The sequence below is a fragment of the Nycticebus coucang genome, chromosome 22 (assembly GCF_027406575.1).
Source record: "Nycticebus coucang isolate mNycCou1 chromosome 22, mNycCou1.pri, whole genome shotgun sequence".
NCBI lineage: Eukaryota > Metazoa > Chordata > Mammalia > Primates > Lorisidae > Nycticebus > Nycticebus coucang.
Window position 1 is genome coordinate 34442704 of NC_069801.1, and position 18483 is coordinate 34461186.

Below are 18483 nucleotides of genomic sequence, written 5' to 3' on the forward strand. Positions count from 1 at the left end.
TTTCTTAATGGGTTTAGATTTTGTGTTTCTCTATCTTGCCTCAAGTGGACTATTCTGGAATAGTCAAACAAGAACTTCAGTGTTAATTTTTTATTGGTAATTTAAATCCTTTGAGGTTGCAAATTTCAGAGAAGCAGTTTGATTTAGCCCTGCATGCAGGAGTAGAGCTTCATCCCATTAGCACTTTCCTCATGGAAGTAAGATTCCTATGATAAAGTCAGCTCTTGAAGGCTATGGAGAAATTTGTTCCAGGGCAAAAAGGCAAGACTTGCCTGTCAGCCACAGGATGCCCCCCCTTGCAACAACAGCAGGCTGGGTGGCAAGGAATGGTGGTTTGGGGAACCCCTAGATAGAGTCATACCAGATCTGCCCATGATTGCAGAACCTCTTTGATTCCACTAAATCTAGGGTATGAATGTCTGTAGTCCTCTGCTAACTATTATCTCTGCCAAGCCATAGTTCCTCTCACGTCGTAACTGCTTTGGTCCTCTGTTCATCCCCAGCTCCGAGCACTAATACTTTCATGGTACACTGGTGCGTTGAGAGCCTGCGTTAAGGCTTTTAGCACACAATTAAATGCAGCATGTGGTATTATTGTATTATCTGAGATTTAATCGGAAGCATGAAGGACTCTAAGGGCACTTTTGTAGCTTTGGTTTCCCATGATGGGGTTTTCTGTGAAAGGTTTATTGATTCTGCTATCCCTTGGGAGGTGTTTGGCCAGAAGGTAGTGCTGAACACCAAGGTTCCTAAAAGTCCTGCAGCCCCCCATTGGTCTTGGCTCTTGGGGACAGAGATAGTAAAGCAGGCCAGCCTTCTCCAAGATGTGCACCATGGGGCTGGGCAGCCTAAGGGCTGTGGTGCAGAATGATGGCCAGAGTGATGGGCTCCCGGTGGACGCTGAAACTCCTCATAGTATTGAGAAGTATGGAGTTGGAGGGGTGGAGGTTCAGATTTAAGGTACAAGAAAATTCTGATAAGGTCAGTCTTTTGAGGTATATTCCTAAAATAAACTGATTAAACAGCTGAGAGTCAGCAATGATGAGCATGCAACCGTGCTGTTCTCAAGAAAGTGACAAGATCTAGGAGTTTTTCCCAGAGTCCATTCAGAGAACTTACCCTCTTCTGTGTTGTATGACTTGTGGGGTGGGAATATTGTGTTTTTGCCTGCTTTGACCTCTGTTTAAAAGGGATTTTTCTTAGGATAGGCTTCTTTGGAGGCTTTGAGGGGGAGGGGCAGTCACCATCTCTGGTCATGGGAAGTTTGCCTGGTTGAGATTGTGCTATCTCTTATGGCTTCTTTGTCTCTGCCCCTGCCCTAGGTACAGCTCAATGCTGGCCAGCTGCAGTATATCCGCTTAGCCCAGCCTGTATCAGGCACCCAAGTCGTGCAGGGACAGATCCAGACACTTGCCACCAATGCCCAACAGGTATGTGCCCCAGAGACACAGGCTTGAGTTGGTGGAGACCAGCAGCAGCTGGCTTCTGGCTTGAAAGAAATGCACAGTACACAATTCTCTTACCACCTCATGCTTCAGCTAAAGACATCTACCCCACACCCTTTAGATCTATTTTGTACTCCAAGGGACAGATGAGGTGGGGTAGTTGGAAAATTGGATTTAAAGTGTGTCTCTTACCATCTTGTTCTCGAGGGACAAAGAAATGCAAGCCCATGACGGCGCCTCTGGCTCAAGGAGTAGGGTGCTGGTCCCATATGCCGGAGGTGGCAGGTTCAAACATAGCCCCGGCCAAAAACCAAAAAAAAAATAAAATAAAATAAAATAAATAAAGAAATAAAAAAGAAATGCAAGCCCAGGGAAGCTTCAAGGGTGCCTGAAGAAGCCTAATATATGTGCAGTAAGCATTGATAGACTGCCTAATCTTCAGGCCAAGTTTCCATCTTTACATTCAGATAGCCGTTGTGTTTGGCACCTCCTGTGCCTTTTGGGGAAAGCTTACTTAGATTTTACCCTGACCTCCTCATGTGTCCCTAACTGGAAAATTAGCCGTCTTTCTTCCAGTGCCCTACAGTTTGAAGGCTGCCAGTCACAAAGGCTGAGGGGGCTACCTCCTTGGGCCCCGGGGTATTGAGGGACATGGGCGTCACTGGCAGAAGATGAAGGAAGCTGGTCAAGGGGAGGCATTGTTAATGGATTCTTTTACCTCAGACCCAAAAAAAGCAGCGATCGTTTAAGAGCTGGACCCATCTGGCCCAGTTGCATTTCTGGTGATGTATCTATTGATAGTGGTGACAGAGCTGAGTTTATAGAGCAGGTCTCCAAAGATCTCATTTGGGAAAATGTGAGGAATGAGCCAAAAGCAAGGCCTCTGAGTTCCATATAGTCTCTGGGATCATTAAAGGGCCCTTTCCATATTTACTCCCTGGCCTGCCTTGAGGACTTGGGTTTTGGGTTTTTTGTTGTTGTTGTTGTTTGTTTGTTTGTTTGTTTTTTGAGACAGAGCCTCAACTTGTCACCCTGGGTAGTTTTTTTTTTTTTTTGTTTGTTTTTTTTTTGTTTTGCGGTTTCTGGCCGGGGCTGGGTTTGAACCCATCACCTCTGGCATATGGGGCTGGCGCCCTACCCCTTTGAGCCACAGGCACCACCCTGGTCACCCTGGGTAGAGTGCTGTAGCATCACAGCTCACAGCAACCTCCAACTCCTGGGGTTAAGCAATTCTCTTGCCTCGGCCTCCCAAGTAACTGGGACTACAGGCGTCTGCTACAGTGCCCGGCTGTTTTTTGGTAGTAGTTCTTGTTGTTTGGTGGGCCTGGGCTGGATTCAAACCCACCAGCTCTGATGTATGTGGCTGGCGCCTTAGCTGCTTGAGGCGCCAAGCTGACTTGGGCTTTTCTATAGGGCTCATTGGCACTGATTCACATCTTAACACTGGTCACCACCACCCCTTTTTTTTATTTGTTTTTTTTTTTTTTTTTTTTTTTGTAGAGACAGAGTCTCACTTTATGGCCCTCGGTAGAGTGCCGTGGCCTCACACAGCTCACAGCAACCTCCAATTCCTGGGCTTAAGCGATTCTCTTGCCTCAGCCTCCCGAGTAGCTGGGACTACAGGCGCCCGCCACAACACCCGGCTATTTTTTGGTTGCAGTTTGGCCGGGGCCGGGCTTGAACCCGCCACCCTCAGCATATGGGGCCGGCGCCCTACCGACTGAGCCACAGGCGCCACCCCTTTTTTTTTTATTTGTAAGATTCTTCCCTAGGATCCAAAAAATGTTTCATGGTATGGGAGTAGGAGAAAATCAGGAAGAAGGGTTCTTAGTTTCTCAGAGTTCAGTTTTGGGAACAGAACCAAAGTCAGAAAGTGGGGAGAGAAGGGGGCAAGGGGGGGGTACCTGAAGGCAGTTAAAATCTCCATAACAACAGGTTGTAATTGTGAGACCTGGCACTTAGTAGGTGTTCAATAAATGATTGTCTAATGAATGCTGAATAAATAATATGTAAATGGAATTACATATGAATGTAAATGAAATTTTCTTTTCAGCTGATAGAGTAGCCATCCTCTAGTACAGGACAACCTTCTTATCTATGAGGAGTATTTTGCATTTATCTTAGGCTCATTTATTCTGTAGACGTTTCTTGAGTACGTCTTGCATGGGGTATATAAAGACAAAACCTGGCTCCTGCCCTCAAGTAGCTTATAGACTGCTGAAAGGAGAAGGGCCCAAAGTAAGGAACAGGAGTAAGAAATTGTCATTAAGCCCTCTCAAACCTGTCCCCTTTCTTACTCCTCACAGCCTCATGAGTAGGCCTGCCGGGCTTGTGTTTGGCTATCATGAGGACACTTGAGAGGACAGTCCTTACCTTGCAGATTGGCTGTGATGATTCCAGGAAATAGTGCACAGATACATGCCAGTCAAATGTTCCATAGATGCACACATGTGCACCTTCCAGTCCTCTTTCTAGTTTACCAAGCTGCTCCCCGCAGTTGTCATTATATGATGCAGTTCTACATGTCAGTAAATTTATTTTAAAATCCCCCCCCATAACATTTTAAGTACATGAGATAAATGTTTCCCCCATCTCTCCCCCTTCCTCCTTCCCTCCCTGGCCCAGATCTCTGTACATTGCCTCTCTTGGAAAAAGTACTTCACAGGTTTGCCATGAGCACTGCCAGAGCCAGTGCCACTTGCTCGCCAGGGTGTTTCATATTCCGTTCAGATAATCTGGGTGATAAGGGTTTGGTTTGGAGCCCACCTTCCAAGAACAAAATGGACCACTCACCACTTCACCCAGCATTTTGCAATCTGCCTTTCATTGGCTGAAAGACTCTTAGGACATCTACCTCAAACCATAACCCCTAGGACCTAGGTGTTCTGTTTGAGCCTCAGACCTTGGGGTGAGTGAGTGGTTGGGGGAGTAGGTAGACCTGAGAGGGATCCTATGTGGTGCTAACTCTTTCGGTAGCCATCAGTGCTAGGAGATTGGGAATGACCCTTGCTGTCCTACTGCTCATCCAGCACTTTTGTGCGTTGTCTCACTTGATCTTCATGACTCTTCCCTGGATGATGGGCTGATGAACCCAGATCCTTGCAGCTGACATGCCTACTCTGCCATCTTGATTCCTACAGATTACACAGACAGAGGTCCAGCAAGGACAGCAGCAATTCAGCCAGTTCACAGATGGACAGGTAGGGTACCCATCCTGGCCAGGGGCAGAGGGTGAGGAGTTGGGGTCTGGGTAACATGTAGAATCTGGGTTTGGATGGTCAGGGCAACTGTCCTGTACTAACAATGAGTGGACAGAAATTGTTCAAACAAGAACAGTCTAAATCATGGCACCTATCCTTTGGATTTATAGTCTTGTGGGAACTAAAAATAGTCTTAGTCATAAAGCCCAAATTGCCATTTTACAGATGAGTAAACTGAGATTTACCGAGTAGATTTACTTAGTAAACTGAGATGGGAAATGTCTTGTCTGTGTTCACTCAGCTGCTCACTGCAGAGACAGGACTAGAATGTGAGTTTCCTATTTCACTCTCTAGGACTGTTTTTTTTTTCTTTTTCCCTGAGCCATGATGCTTTTTTTTTAAATACGATGGGCTAGTTGAAATGCAAAGAATATGTGACCTCCCAAACTCTCTTGGTGCGTATGATTCAGTAACATTATACCCATGCCAAGGAAGGCATCTTCCCCTTTCCTTCCTGCTTTCCCCTCACAGCACAGTCGCAGAACCACTGAGTACATGATAGGATGACACACCCAAACTGGTGCTACATGCTGCCCAAAAGAGAGCAGCGCTAGCATAAGGACTCACTCTGGCTCTGCCAGCACTATGTGCTAGGCCTACAGGCTAGAGTTTCTGTAGAAGTCTTGGGGTTTTTTTATTTTTGTTTTTTTGAGACAGAGTCTTAGTCTGTCACTCCACCTTAAGTGCTATGACATTATCATAGGTTCATAGCAACCTCAAACTCCTGGGCTCAAGTGATCCTCCTGCCTCAACCTCCCGATTAGCTGGGACTATAGGCACATACTAACATTCCCAGCTAATTAAAAACATTTTTGGTACAGATGGGGATCTCGCTCTTGCTTAGGCTGTTCTCAAACCCCTGACCTCAAGCAATTCTCCCACCTTAGCCTCCCAGGGTGCTAGGATTTCAGGCATGAGCCACCATACCTGGCCAGGTCTTGGCTTTTTTTTTTACTTCGGGGGGCACCTGGGAAATCAAGTGGCCATTTAACTCTAATCTTCTTAAGTGGCTGTGTGAGCTTCCTCTCCATCCCTCATAGGTGTTGGCTGTACTAAGTGTTTAATAACAAGCCACCTCCTTAGCAGGGCCCATGTAAGAAATGCAGGTTCAGTACAGCTTCAGTGTGAGCCAGATACTCCGAGGAAAGGAGGAGAGGGGTTAACCCTTTGCCCCTGCCAGTGAGGATTACCAGAAGTTGGGGAAATGCTGACTTCCAAGCTGCTGGTACAGTGGTTCGAATTGCTTGTGTTTGTCACAGAGGAACAGCGTGCAGCAAGCTCGAGTCTCTGAGCTAACGGGAGAGGCAGAGCCCAGAGAAGTGAAATCCACAGGAAATTCAACTCCCTGCACCTCTTCCTTGCCCACCACACACCCCCCCTCACACCAGACTGGTGCCTCCTGTGTCTGCTGCTCCCAACCCCAGCAGAGCTCCACATCCCCTCCTCCCTCTGATGCCTTGCAGTGGGTGGTGGTTGAGGTATCTGGGACCCCCAGCCAGCTCGAGGCCCATAGGGAGCTGCATACCCCTCTCCCAGGGGTGACCTCACTCTCTCCTCTCCACCCCTCGCAGCAGCTCTACCAGATCCAGCAAGTCACCATGCCTGCGGGCCAGGACCTCGCCCAGCCCATGTTCATCCAGTCAGCTAACCAGCCCTCCGACGGGCAGGCCCCTCAGGTGACCGGAGACTGAGGGCCTGAGCTGGCAAGGCCAAGGACACCCAACACAATTTTTGCCATACAGCCCCAGGCGATGGGCACAGCCTCCCTCCCCAGAGGACCCGGCCGACCTCAGCGCCTCCTGCAGGCTAGGACACTGGTGCACTACGCCCCACGTCTGGGGGCTGAGATTCTCCAGCAGAAAGATGCAATATTTTTCGTTTCCCCTTTTCCACTTTTTTTTTCTCTAAGGAATCAATATTTCAGTATGTTGAGCTATGTGTCCAATGCTATGAAATGAAAATATTAAATAACATATTTATGGCATTTTCTTGAAGAGTGTGGTTGAAGAAATATTTCTCTTTTTGTTTTTCCTTTTTGGTTCTCACTGCCACTTCTTTTTAGGAGCAAATCTCCCTGCGGTGTACCATACGGTATTTCCTAACTCTTGGAACAGCTGCTACCCCCAAGATTTGCCATATTGTTCTGCCCTCAGAGTGAATTAGGTGAATGTACCTTCTTTTTCGCTAGTGGTCCTCTCTCCACCCCCTGCTCTCCCCAGACCTCTCTTGTATTTGTATCCAGAGGCCATGGCAACATTCCTTGCATTTAAGATATGAACTCATTCCCCCACGGAGAGTGGATGGTTTCATCCCATATGCTTCTCTCCCAGGGACCCAAGGAGACTAGAACTTTGTGTATTTGCTGCCTTTCCCTCCTTTATTTTTTAAATTCATTAAAAATTGTGCTAGTCTCCTTTGCTGCATGGACTTCAAACTGCATGAAATGCAATAAATCTCATTTTAGATAATTAGAGTCTGGGTTTCTGTGTCATGGGGCCACTTTGCTTGGGAAAGGTGTGAAAATCTTCATTTGTCTCATGTTGGGTAACTGAGAAGGAGGGGTACCCTTGTGCTAAGGGGATGACCAAAGCTAAGGTAATCTATGTTGCATATGTGATTCAAACTGAGATCCTCAGTCAATTTTTTTTTTTAATTAAATCATAGCTGTGTACATTGATATGATCATGGGGCATCATTCCTCAGTCAATTTTAAAGTAAACTTCATCACATATGATTGCCGCTCAGAGGGGCTGCCTGCCTGACTTAACTGCACTATCTCACGTGTATCAGATTGAACTGTGTCCTGCTGGTTGAGGGTCAAGGAGCCATCTCTCACGTGCAAATCTGGCTCAGTGCTGCAAACAAGAAACAGGAAAATCCCTCCAGTCCTGCCTGACAGAGGCTGGCCCTCTTGAGTTGTCTGCTGTGGCCCTCCTTATTACTAAAGGCTTGACATTGGCCATGGAGAGTAGCCCAGGCCCCTTGTCAGACAGCAAATCAGAGGGGTCTACAGCCAAGGCCTGATTCTGGTAAGTGAAGCATGGAGAATAGAAAGAGCATTACACTTCTTTATTGGCCATAGAGGCCATTCCTCCAACATGTCATCCTTACAACAAGAATGAGGCCTCTTTTCACAGTGAACAGGGTGCCAGGAAAAGTAGCTATTGACTTCCTGTAAAACCTTGGGTAACCCCCTTGTCTTGGGAATGTCTCAAGGGGTGATGCGGGAATGAGGAGGGAAAAGGATTATATTTGATGATTTCAAGTCTGAGCCTGATTCTCTTAGATTTTCTCACCAAATATCTCCCACTCTAAAGCATGGGGGTAGGACATGGATTGGTTTTCAAGACTGAGTAAAGATTTGGGTAACACCTCTGCCCTGTGTTTTTTCTACTTCCCAAGAGATGACCCAAATGGCTTGTATCTATTTCAGGTCTGTCTGGTCAGCTCTGCCCTTTACTCTCCAGTTTGGGGGTCCTATTGACTATCTCTTCAATACTGGTAGTTTATAAAGTAGTTGGTCATCTATTTCATTTTACTAAAGTATACTTTACCTCATTCCACAAGAAAAATTGAGATGGCTTGGAATGAAAACATAACACATACAATAATAAAATAAGAGGCGGTGCTTGTAGATCAGTCGGCAGGGGTACCACGTACACCTAGGGTGGCAGGTTCGAACCCGGCCCAGGTCCATTAAGCAACAATGACAACTGCAACCAAAAAATAGCCGGGCATTGTGGTGGGTGCCTGTAGTCCCAGCTACTTGGGAGGCTGAGGCAAGGGAATCACTTACGCCCAGGATTTGGAGGTTGCTGTGAGTTGTGATGCCACGGCACTCTACCCAGGGTGACAGCTTGAGGCTCTGTCTCAAAAAAAAATAAATAATAATAATAATAAAAAAACCACAAATTAGAATTAGGAATAATATAGTTGAATAGGAAATCAGGATCACAGAAAACTAGAACACAAATATGGCCATAAAGACTCATTTAGTTGTTAGAATTGTTTGACCTTGACTTTTCTGGCCACCAAAGCAAAAAGATGGGACCAGGTGGGGGCTTCACACTGTTAAAGAAAAACAGCTTTGTTTTGCAAAGGCAGTCCTTTTAGTTTTGAGGTTTGAGTACATGGTAGCCTCCCAGTGTCATCAAGGTAGGTATAGCAAGTGGTAGTGTCACCACGGGAAGACAGCTTCCATATCCTTCTAATTCTTCCTATATCCAGTTAATCTTAATTCTAGCTCTTAACTTTTCTGTGAAGGAGGTCTGGCGTTTCCAACTGTCCTGTACCCAAACACATCTTGGTGAGACATCATACAGTAAGCAAGTTTTTACAGACAACCGTGTGCCCAGCCCCAATGGCTGAGATCACAAGAGTGAGGTGCATTCTGTCCCACCTTGCTTCCCTTTGACTTGTCCTGAAAACTCAGGCCTGATTGCAATTTCAGGCCAATCCATTTTCCCATAGATTTCCATTCTTGTTTTGGAGATGTTTCCAACAGTTGTGATTGGCAAGTTACCTTCCCTGCCGAACACTTTCCCTTTAAATTGCCGTGCCAGCAGGGCCCAATCTGGTGTAAACAAACCCTTTAGTGCAGCCCAAGAGAGCCCCTATCTAATACCCAGCATGATCCCCTTACATCCCTTACATCCGGAGCACTCTTTAAACATTTTTCCTAGCACTTGCAGCATCTGTCCTCTGATGATCTTCAGAATGACCCTGCAGGAGACAGGAAGAGGGATCATAATCTCTGGTGTTTGAGGAGTCATGGGAGGCCTAGTGAAGTTCAGTGACTTGCCCAAGGTCACTTAATGAATGAGGAGTGGAGGAAACCAAAACACTGATCTGACAACCCCACTCCCCATTCCATGGGCCAATAAGGGGTGTGTGTGTAAAAAAGAACAAGGCTTTACTAAATGTGAACTGTCTCCTTTTACTCAAGCCTCCCTGAACCAGCTGGCCCACCCCTGAAGAAATATAAGTAAATAAGGCAATTGGGGGCAGCACCTGTGGCTCAGTGGGTAGGGAGCCAGCCCCATTTACCAAGGGTGGTGGGTTCAAACCAGGCCCCGTCCAAACTGCAACAAAAAAATAGCCAAGTGTTGTGGCGGGCGCCAGTAGTCCCAAGTACTTAGGAGGCTGAGGCAAGAGAATCGCCTAAGCCTAGGAGTTGAAGGTTGCTGTGAGCTGTGTGACACCACGGCACTCAAGGGCGATAAATAAGACTCTTGACTTTACACACACAAAAATAAATAAATAAATAAATAAATAAATAAAGCAATTGGATCTGGTCTGGGGACAGCTGATAGTTGGAATAACTTTCTGGGGGCTGATGTTTGGAGACTGGACACCCCTGGAATTAAGAGCAACGACCTGGCTGTTTTCCTCGCTTCTCAGGTCTGCCAGGGCCACAAGGGGGCAGCATGTATCCCTCACCCAAACTTCTGGGAAGGAGGTGCCTTGTCCCACCCTCATCCTAACCTGAGACACTTTCAGGCACTAATGGGGTATGATATGACTGTCCTCTTTCTCAATGTACTACATCCTCAGCCCCCTTCCCGATCAGACCCTCACTCTTTAAGAGGAGACGCCTCCCCAAGATAACAGGAACACTACTGAAACACTACCCTCTCCAGAGTATTGGTAGGTGATTAGATTTTAAGGACTTTCTGACAGCCCAAGTTCATTCAAGGTCCTTCTTATCTCTCCAGCTTTATTTCTTCCCACTCTCTTCTTCCCCACTATCCTCTCATTCTGTGCTCCTGTCACACCCAATTACTCACTTTTTCCTGAACTCACCTCCATGTTTTCAAACAGTGATGGCCACAATGCCTGGAATGCCCTTTTCTTTTTTTCACTTATTGATCTCCTATACATCCATCAAGGCCCAATTTAAATGACCCTTGCTGAGAAACTTCTAATTCCTGGGGCAGAGTCAGCAAAGATCTCACCGTTTACAATGTCTACTATTAGAGTTCATATACACAATCATTCAGCAAATGTTTCTTCAACACCTTCTGTATGTCAGACATTGTTTTGTATACACTGTGAATACTGCTTAAAATAAGTCTAATGAGGTCCCTGCTATCATGGAACTTATATTGGCTTCTGGACTGGGGATGAAAGACATAGACAATAAACAGAAGACCAAGTTAGGCTCTGAAGAAACCCCCTATTCCTCTATTAGAATTTCGTGGTTTGAGTCTTCCTCACACGTGCTCCTCCTTCAGTTCAAGGTCATCTCTGTGCCTTTGGAGCCCAGCATAGAACCATGAGGGTAATAGTAACTGGTAGGTGAGTGAATGAACAGGCATCCATCCCTGCAGCCACACTGCACACATTCCCAGCTCTGCTCATCTCATCTGCTATCACATGACTTTTCTTGTTCAATTTTTTTGTTGTTGTTGAGTTCTGATAATGTGCTAGGCAGGTTGATAAATGGAGATTATCCTTTTAGGAAATTTCTGCATAAGAAAATACTGCTAAAGCTTAGTACCTAAATGGCTTCTCATTTCATCTTCACATCCTCATTAGATAGGTATCCTTTCTATTTTATAAGCAAGAAAGTGAGGGTCAAAGAGGTTAAGAAATTACCCAAGGGCACCAGCTGGTTGAGTCCCTTTGTGGAGTTTGTCCCCTGGTCCCTTCTATGATTCATTTCCTATAAAGAATGAAAGTTGTATTCCCTACCAACCATTGGGTAGGACCTAGCCATTCATAGGCCTCTGTAAGGTGGTATCTGACCTCCCAAGAGAGGTCCCTAGTGTAGAGGTCAAGTGCCCATTCATATGAGCAACTTGGGCATAGCCTCTTTAAGGGCCCCAGAGCCAGGCCACTACCATGGCCCAGGAAGAGGAGATGGAGGACAGTAAGGCTGGCACTCAGAAAGGAAGAACCTTAGCTGGGCCCCAGCTGGGCCAGCCTGGGATGGGTTCCTCTGTCTGCCTGGTGCTGAGGAGAGGTCTGGAAAAGAGCCCAGCTTCCCTCCACAGCCTTGAGCCTTGAGACCCTCTGCTGTGTGAGTTCCCATCCCCTCCCCCCAGTGCCTGTACTCTCAGTGAAATTCCATGGAACACAAGCTTTCTAAGATCTCGTAATTGTCGAAATGTCTTTATTTTGCATTTACACTTAAATGACAGTTTGGCAAAGTATGAAAATGTAGGTTCACAGTTATTTGCACAGCACTCTAAAGATACTATTCCATTGTTTTTTGGCATCTGTTGTTGCTGATGAGAAGTTTACTGTCAATTCAATTATTGGGCCTTTGTAGATAAAGTATCCTTTCTCTCTGGTGGCTTTTAGAATTCCTCTTTATTCTTGATATTCTACACTTTGACTGCAAGGTGTCTACTTTTGTTGGTTTTGGTTTTTAGTAGGCAGTCTGGGAGCCTTTTAAATCTAGAAATTCACATCTTATTTTTGGAAAGAGCTTAGTTACTCCAGTATCTCTTTTCTGAAACTACTAATACATATGCTGGAGTTTCTCATTCAATCATCTATGTATCTCTTACTCCAGTATCTCTTTTCTGAAACTACTAATACATATGCTGGAGTTTCTCATTCAATCATCTATGTATCTCTTCTTTTGTAAGTTTAATCTATTGTTCTGTTTTTCATTCTGGAGGATTTCCTATTCTAGCATCTAAATCATTAATTCCCTCCTCAGATATATTTACTAACCCATCTATTGTTTTTTTTTAAATGTCAGTGACTTTAGTTTTCATCTCTAAAATTTCTAGATCTATTCATTTCTGTTACATGTTCCTGTTTGATATTTTTCTGTTGTTTTATAGATGCTATTTCTTCCTTTATCTTCTTGAAGATTTTAACTGTATTAAACTTCCTTTCACATTGCTCTATTATCTCTAGATCTTTTGGTATGATTTTTCCCATGACAGCAATGTCTCTAAATTATTCTTCCAATATATTGTGAAATTTGTCCTTGAGATTATTATTTTAGGCACATTTTTCTGACTGTGCCCTAAAATGTGGAGGCTACCCTAAGGGATGATTTCTCAGTAGTATGTATTTAAGCCATGTGGAAGTACATCAGCCTCAAACCAGCTCTTAGTGTCTTGGCTTGGGATTTTTGCATAGCATGGAGATCAAATCCTAAGCCCAGGGTGGCGCCTTTGGCTCAGTGGATAGGGTGCCCGCCCCATATACAGAGGGTGGCAGGTTCAAACCCTGCCCTGGCCAGCTAAAACAGCAATGGCAACTGCAACAAAAAATAGCTGGGCATCGTGGCAGGCACCTGTAGTCCCAGCTACTCGAGAGGCTGAGGCAAGAGAATCACTTGGGCCCAAGAGTTGGAGGTTGCTGTGAGCTGTGATGCCATGGCACTCTACCAAGGGTGACAGAGTGACACTGTGTCTCAAAAAAAAAAAAAAAAAACAAATCCTGAGCCCGCACCCCATGTAGACAGACTGAGATGTCATAATCATATGAAAACTCTTTCTATTTAAAGCCAGGGCCAGGTTAGCCACCTAGGGTGAGAGAGATTTTAGTCCCATTCACGGCAGGCAGCAGTTTCTTAGACCTTTTTACTGGTGGGGTCTGCAACTATAGTTCCTACTGTGCTGGAATACTGAGCCCTCACTCTGAGGGACAGCTTCAATTCCTGCTTGCCACTGGGAATTCCATCTCATTTATGGCCTTCTCATTCTTGCTTTAAAGCTTGAATATGTATTTTTTTAAAGTATCCAATATTTACTTAGCATATGTATGCTTTCAAATATGAGGGCCTTGAATAAGTGACAGTTTGGGCAATTTAGAGGCATAGAAAGATGCTGAGAGACCCCTCCCCCATCCCCAGCAAGCTCCAAGCCCTTAAAGTGGCGGTGTTCCCTCTCCCAGAGGCAATCACCAAGTATTTAATCAAGCTTGATCTGGATGAAGTTCCACTCTCTGAGCCTCCCATCCCTGCCACTGAGCCCCTAGCCTCTCTTCAGAACTCCCATTCTCCTCCCTCAACCCCTATCTCCCTTACCAAGTTCATCTACTTTCTGAACCCCTTCCCTGCTACCATCTTCAGTCCCTCCTACTCACATTATCTCTTTCCCTGCAGCTCTCATCCAATTGCTCCCACCAGGGGAGCACAGAAGTTCTTTTCCATTGCATACTCAGCAACTCAAAAAAAGTCTTTCCTCTTCATTTTTCAACCAACTCTGTTGTCCCAGTGGTTCTCACTGAGAACATGGAGCCTACTGGCAGGACCATAGTACTATTGCTTTCAGCATGGTCTTCTAGGAGTTGGGGGTAAGAAGGAAGAATTCTGAAGGCAGAAGAACAAAATAAAAAGGAGATGGCTTTGACCTTCATTTCCATGCCCCCTTCTCCTCTGTCTCTTCCTTATGGGTCTCCCTCCAAGTCCTTAGGATCAATGGGGGTTCACTTTCATTGAGCTCAGCTATACTGCTCCTTCCCCACTTCCTGTGGCTCTGAGCTGACTGGCCAGGCCTGCTTGTTCTAGGCTGGGGGCAGATCAGATGGGGCAGGGAGAGAAACTCTCATCTGCTGGGTGGCCTGAGTCTCATGGTGTCTTCTCTGGGCTGCACAGGGGAAAGGAAGAAGGCCTTATCTTTTTCTCATACCTTTTGCTCTCAGTGGAGGTGAAGCCCCAGAGATAAATAATGTGGTGCTGTCACCCCATGAGCACCCCTACTCTAGTCCCCTCCTAGGAAGCCCTCCTAGATTGAGAAGAGCTGCTAGGACCAGGGAATTCCCATAGCGTCTCCCCCTTCCACCTCAGACAGACACCTAAACAGTAATAAGATAAATGGTTCTCATTTGTACAGCTCTCTGCGTGATCTGTGCCTTTGTCACACATTATTGCTCCAGCCCTCCTGAAAGCCAGGAAAGGTGGGGAAGAAATGGAATGACTTCTTCCAGGTCACTAGGTAGTCCAGAGGTAGAGCCAGGATTGGAAGCCCAGCCATAACTTGTAGTTTAGTGCTTTTTCTGCCCCTGGCATTGCCAACCTCCCTGTGTACTGAGTTCTCCTGTAGAGAGCCACAGTCTCTGTAGCTGCCCTGGCTGGGCTCCCTCTTTCTCATCAAGCCAAACTGGACCCTTCATCCTGGCATTTAAGGCCTCCTCTGTCTTCCTAGCTAAGCTTGCTCTTCCTCCCCTGTGCTCTGTAACATCTTCCTCCCTCTAGTACCCACTCCCTGCTCACACTCTGCAGCACAAGGGTTATGAACAAGGTGAGCTCTTCACTGAGCTTTTGTCTTCTTGGGCTGTAAAATAGAGGCTATCGGCTGAATTAGGCAATACAGGTAAAGCATCCTGCACAAGGCTTAGCATTTAGCACAGTCCTCATTAATGGTAACTCCAAGTATTACTGGTTATACTTCTCTGAGCTTCTCCAAGTCCTCCCCACTCCTGTCCCCAAGAAGGCTCCCTCCGTCATTCCCTGTGAAGACTTCTCCCTCCACTGACCTCTAACAATCCTTAGAGCTGAAAGCCTAGAGGGCTTCTGGGGTACAGGGAGGGAGGGGGAGACAGGTATCTTATTGCCCCAATTCAACCAGAGCACCTTTACTCCAAAGCTTTTTACACATTGAGGTGCTACTTCATAATTCCGTCTGTTAAATGGGTTCCATTGCTGACAAAGTCTGAAAACAAGTTTGAGCCTAGCCTGGGAGACTGAAATCCTAGGTACTTCTAAACTTCAATCCTTTTCAAACATGGAAGTCTTATCCCCTGGCAGGAATGAGTTCTGGAGAACAAGGATGGGCCATGTATGGTTCCTCTCAGCCCCCAGCATTAAGCCCAACACTCAGTACCCACCAAGCAGGTGCCAGCTGGAGAGCTCTCAGGTGCCACAGAGAGCACAAGTCATTGCGTTCTGGGGTCACTAACGGACGGACTATGTATCCTTAGGCATACATCCTCCACCCCTCTTTGAGCCTAAGCTTTCTCACAAGCAAAGGGCTGCTCTTTGTCCCAAAAGGGACAGGGCCTGGCACATTAGTTGGTGCTCAGCAAATGGGAGCACTCTCCCTCCCCACCCTTCCTCTCAATCAATATCTGTTCCATTGATGGACGATGAGGACAGTGATGAATTATAGGAGATCTTGGAGCCCTGCCCACTTCTTGTCCAGATGGGGAAACTGAAGCTCAGAGCCGGGAAGGAACTTACCCAGGTGGGAGTGAGCCTTAGTGAGAATCAGTGAGTGTCTGGTTTAGGCAGTGTTACCAGAGAGAGAGGTGAGGACTTGGGGTGGGAAGGAAGCTGCTGAGGGAGGGTTGAGGGAACAGGTGGGAGAGAGAAGGAGAAGGGTGGGAATCCACAGTGCCTCTTCCAGGCGCCTCCAGCAGAGGGGCTGATTGAGGGAACCTCAGACAGCTGTCTACTCAGAAAATTGTCTTAGTCACTAAAGGCTGCAGTGGGAAAGTCCATCACCCCAGTCATGCAGGAAGGCCGTCAAGTGACCCTCAGAGTGGCCACTTGTCCTCTCTGAACTGGACATTTCCCTTTGACTCCTCCCCTTCCCACTTCACACACAAACCCCAACTAAACTTTGCTATACCTCCTAGAACCATCTCCTCCATCCTTCCCACCTCTTAGGAAGAGTTCCGTGTCCCTCCATTACATATATGCCTGCAGAAGAAACAGGCCTCAGCTCAGCACCGGTAGTTCAGTGGTTATGGCACTGGCCACATATACCAGGGCTGGTAGGTTCGAACCCGGCCTGCGTCTGCTAAACAACGACAACTGCAACAACAAAAAGCCATGTGTCGTGGTAGGTGCCTGTAGTCCCAGCTACTTGGGAGGCTGAGGCAAGAGAATTGCTTAAGCCCAAGAGTTTGAAGTTGCTGTGACACCACAGCACTTCACTGAGGGGCAACATAGTGAGACTCTGTCTCAAAAAGAAAAAAAAAAAAGAAAGAAAGAAAAGACAAAGAATAATAAGAAGAAACAGGCCTCTATGCCCTATGAAACTCTTGAGATCTAACTTCTATTCTTCTAGCTATAACCATGGTCTCTTTCCTCCCTCTGCTGTCTTGAGGGAGTAATCTAGAGCTGGAGTTAGGGAAGATGACAATAGACCCTCTCCCTGCAGTAAAGCCTCTTCACAGGATGGGAACACAGCTTTGCAGTCCCCCAACTGGAAAGAGAGGCATGGAGTCCAGAGGTGATGCTTAGCTTGGGGATCAGCTTTCCCAGGACAGACCCAATTTCAGACTTTCTGGGCATTGATAAGGGCAGCGTGAATTCAAATTCCATTTCTGCAGAAGAGCCTCAAAAAGAAATGCCCCCAGGTCCTTTGCAACTGCCTTCCTTTACACCATGCACATCTCAGACCTTAGTCCCAACTCATGGGACCCATGATTGAGAAGCCCCAGTGAGACAATTCCAGAGTCAAGCAGGCAGTGCCCTATATATTTGTGGGGTATGTGTTTTCATCATATAGGGAGAGGATGGGTTAACTCAGGTGGGTGCTGCATCCACCTTGGGGCCCTAGGGTCCAGAAACCTTCCCCAGCTACCAGTAGAGGATCCAGCATAACCTGCCCAGGGGCACTAGGCTCTGCCCCTGAGCACACCTGGAACCAGAAACCACAGGAGAGAATCAGGTCAGACCCCAGAAGGCAACCCCTAGCTAGGCAGAGGGGAAAGAGTCACTACAGGGTAGAGGTATATAGGCCAGCTACCAAGCCCAGCTTGGGCCCCCCCTAGTCCCTGCTTCCCCCTTCCTGCCTGCCCACGGCCTTGCCTCCCTCCCTCCCCCATCGGGCTCAGCAGATCAATGCTGCCTTTGCTGACAGCTGAGAATCGAGCTCGCCTTCCCACCTCCTCCCTCACCCCTCCCGCTCGGCTCCGTCCCTCGAGAGCCTCCCGGAGGAACCGGGAAGAGTTTGCTGTGGAAGCGCTTCACCCTGGGGCAGGGCCTGCGGAGGGAGCGGCTGGTGTGGCCAGCAGCTTTGGGCAGTGAAAGAAAGAGGGTCCGGAACCTCAAATTACCACCGTGTGCAGGGTCAGGAAGGCTAAAGGGGAAGTCCGCCCCCTACGGCTAAAGAGATGGAGGTCTGGAGGTCGGGCACTAAGAAGAACTTTATTCAACTTTATCCAGAGGATAAAGTCTCTCCTTTTCTGGTTGGGATTCTGTGGGCATTTGGAGAGGAGGTGTCTGGCCCTCCTAACGCTGCCTCAGAACTTACCTCCAAATACCCTACCTGTCCTGAACCAGGCTCCTGGACCTGGCAAAAGTCAAGGGTGGGCTTCCATCCTCCTCCATCAGGGGAGGCCCCTCTTCGGGGGAAGGTGGTCTAATGTGTGTGTGGGGCTCTTCCTCCATCATGGAGAAGGGAATGGAAGGGAAGCTCGGAAGGGTAGTTGGTGGGAAGCAAACTGAGCACACCTCAGGCCCACTGTGCTACACACACCCTGATACAACTCCCGGCACCAGGCCCTGGGCACACTTTAAGCATCCCACACAGTGGCACAAAGGGCACGACCCCGACGGGCGCCCCTCAGGCTACCCCACTACTGCGTAGCGTGGTCCCGACCGGGCATATCCGTCTTCACATCCAGCCCCAGCGACCACACCTTTACTAACTCAATCCCACCACCTGGCGGACCCGCAGCCACCCACTCTGCACACACAAGTAGACACCCCTCCACCCATTCACACCTAAACTCCGCAGGACACCGCGTCCCATCCACGGCCGACCGCGGCCACAACTCGACTCTCCACTCCCCCCGTCCCAGCCTCGGCTGGCCTCCAGGGCCACGCCGCCCCACGCTGCGGTGCACACCACTCGCACACG

The 18483-nt window shown here is 47.4% G+C and overlaps 1 protein-coding gene across 5 annotated transcripts in view; it reads left to right on the plus strand.

The window, feature by feature from the left end:
- Nucleotides 1-7173, plus strand: part of NFYC (nuclear transcription factor Y subunit gamma) — a 74898-nt gene extending 67725 nt beyond the window's left edge. For 4 of the 5 annotated variants that reach the window (XM_053576251.1, XM_053576253.1, XM_053576250.1 and 1 more), the window contains 3 exons: nt 1323-1430; nt 4586-4645; nt 5965-7173. In XM_053576251.1, the coding sequence (XP_053432226.1) occupies nt 1323-1430; nt 4586-4645; nt 5965-6396 (600 nt within the window). In that variant the 3' untranslated portion in view covers nt 6397-7173. The remainder of the gene's footprint in view (nt 1-1322; nt 1431-4585; nt 4646-5964) is intronic. The other variant, XM_053576254.1, reaches the window with a different exon arrangement.
- Nucleotides 7174-18483: the final 11310 nt, after the last annotated feature.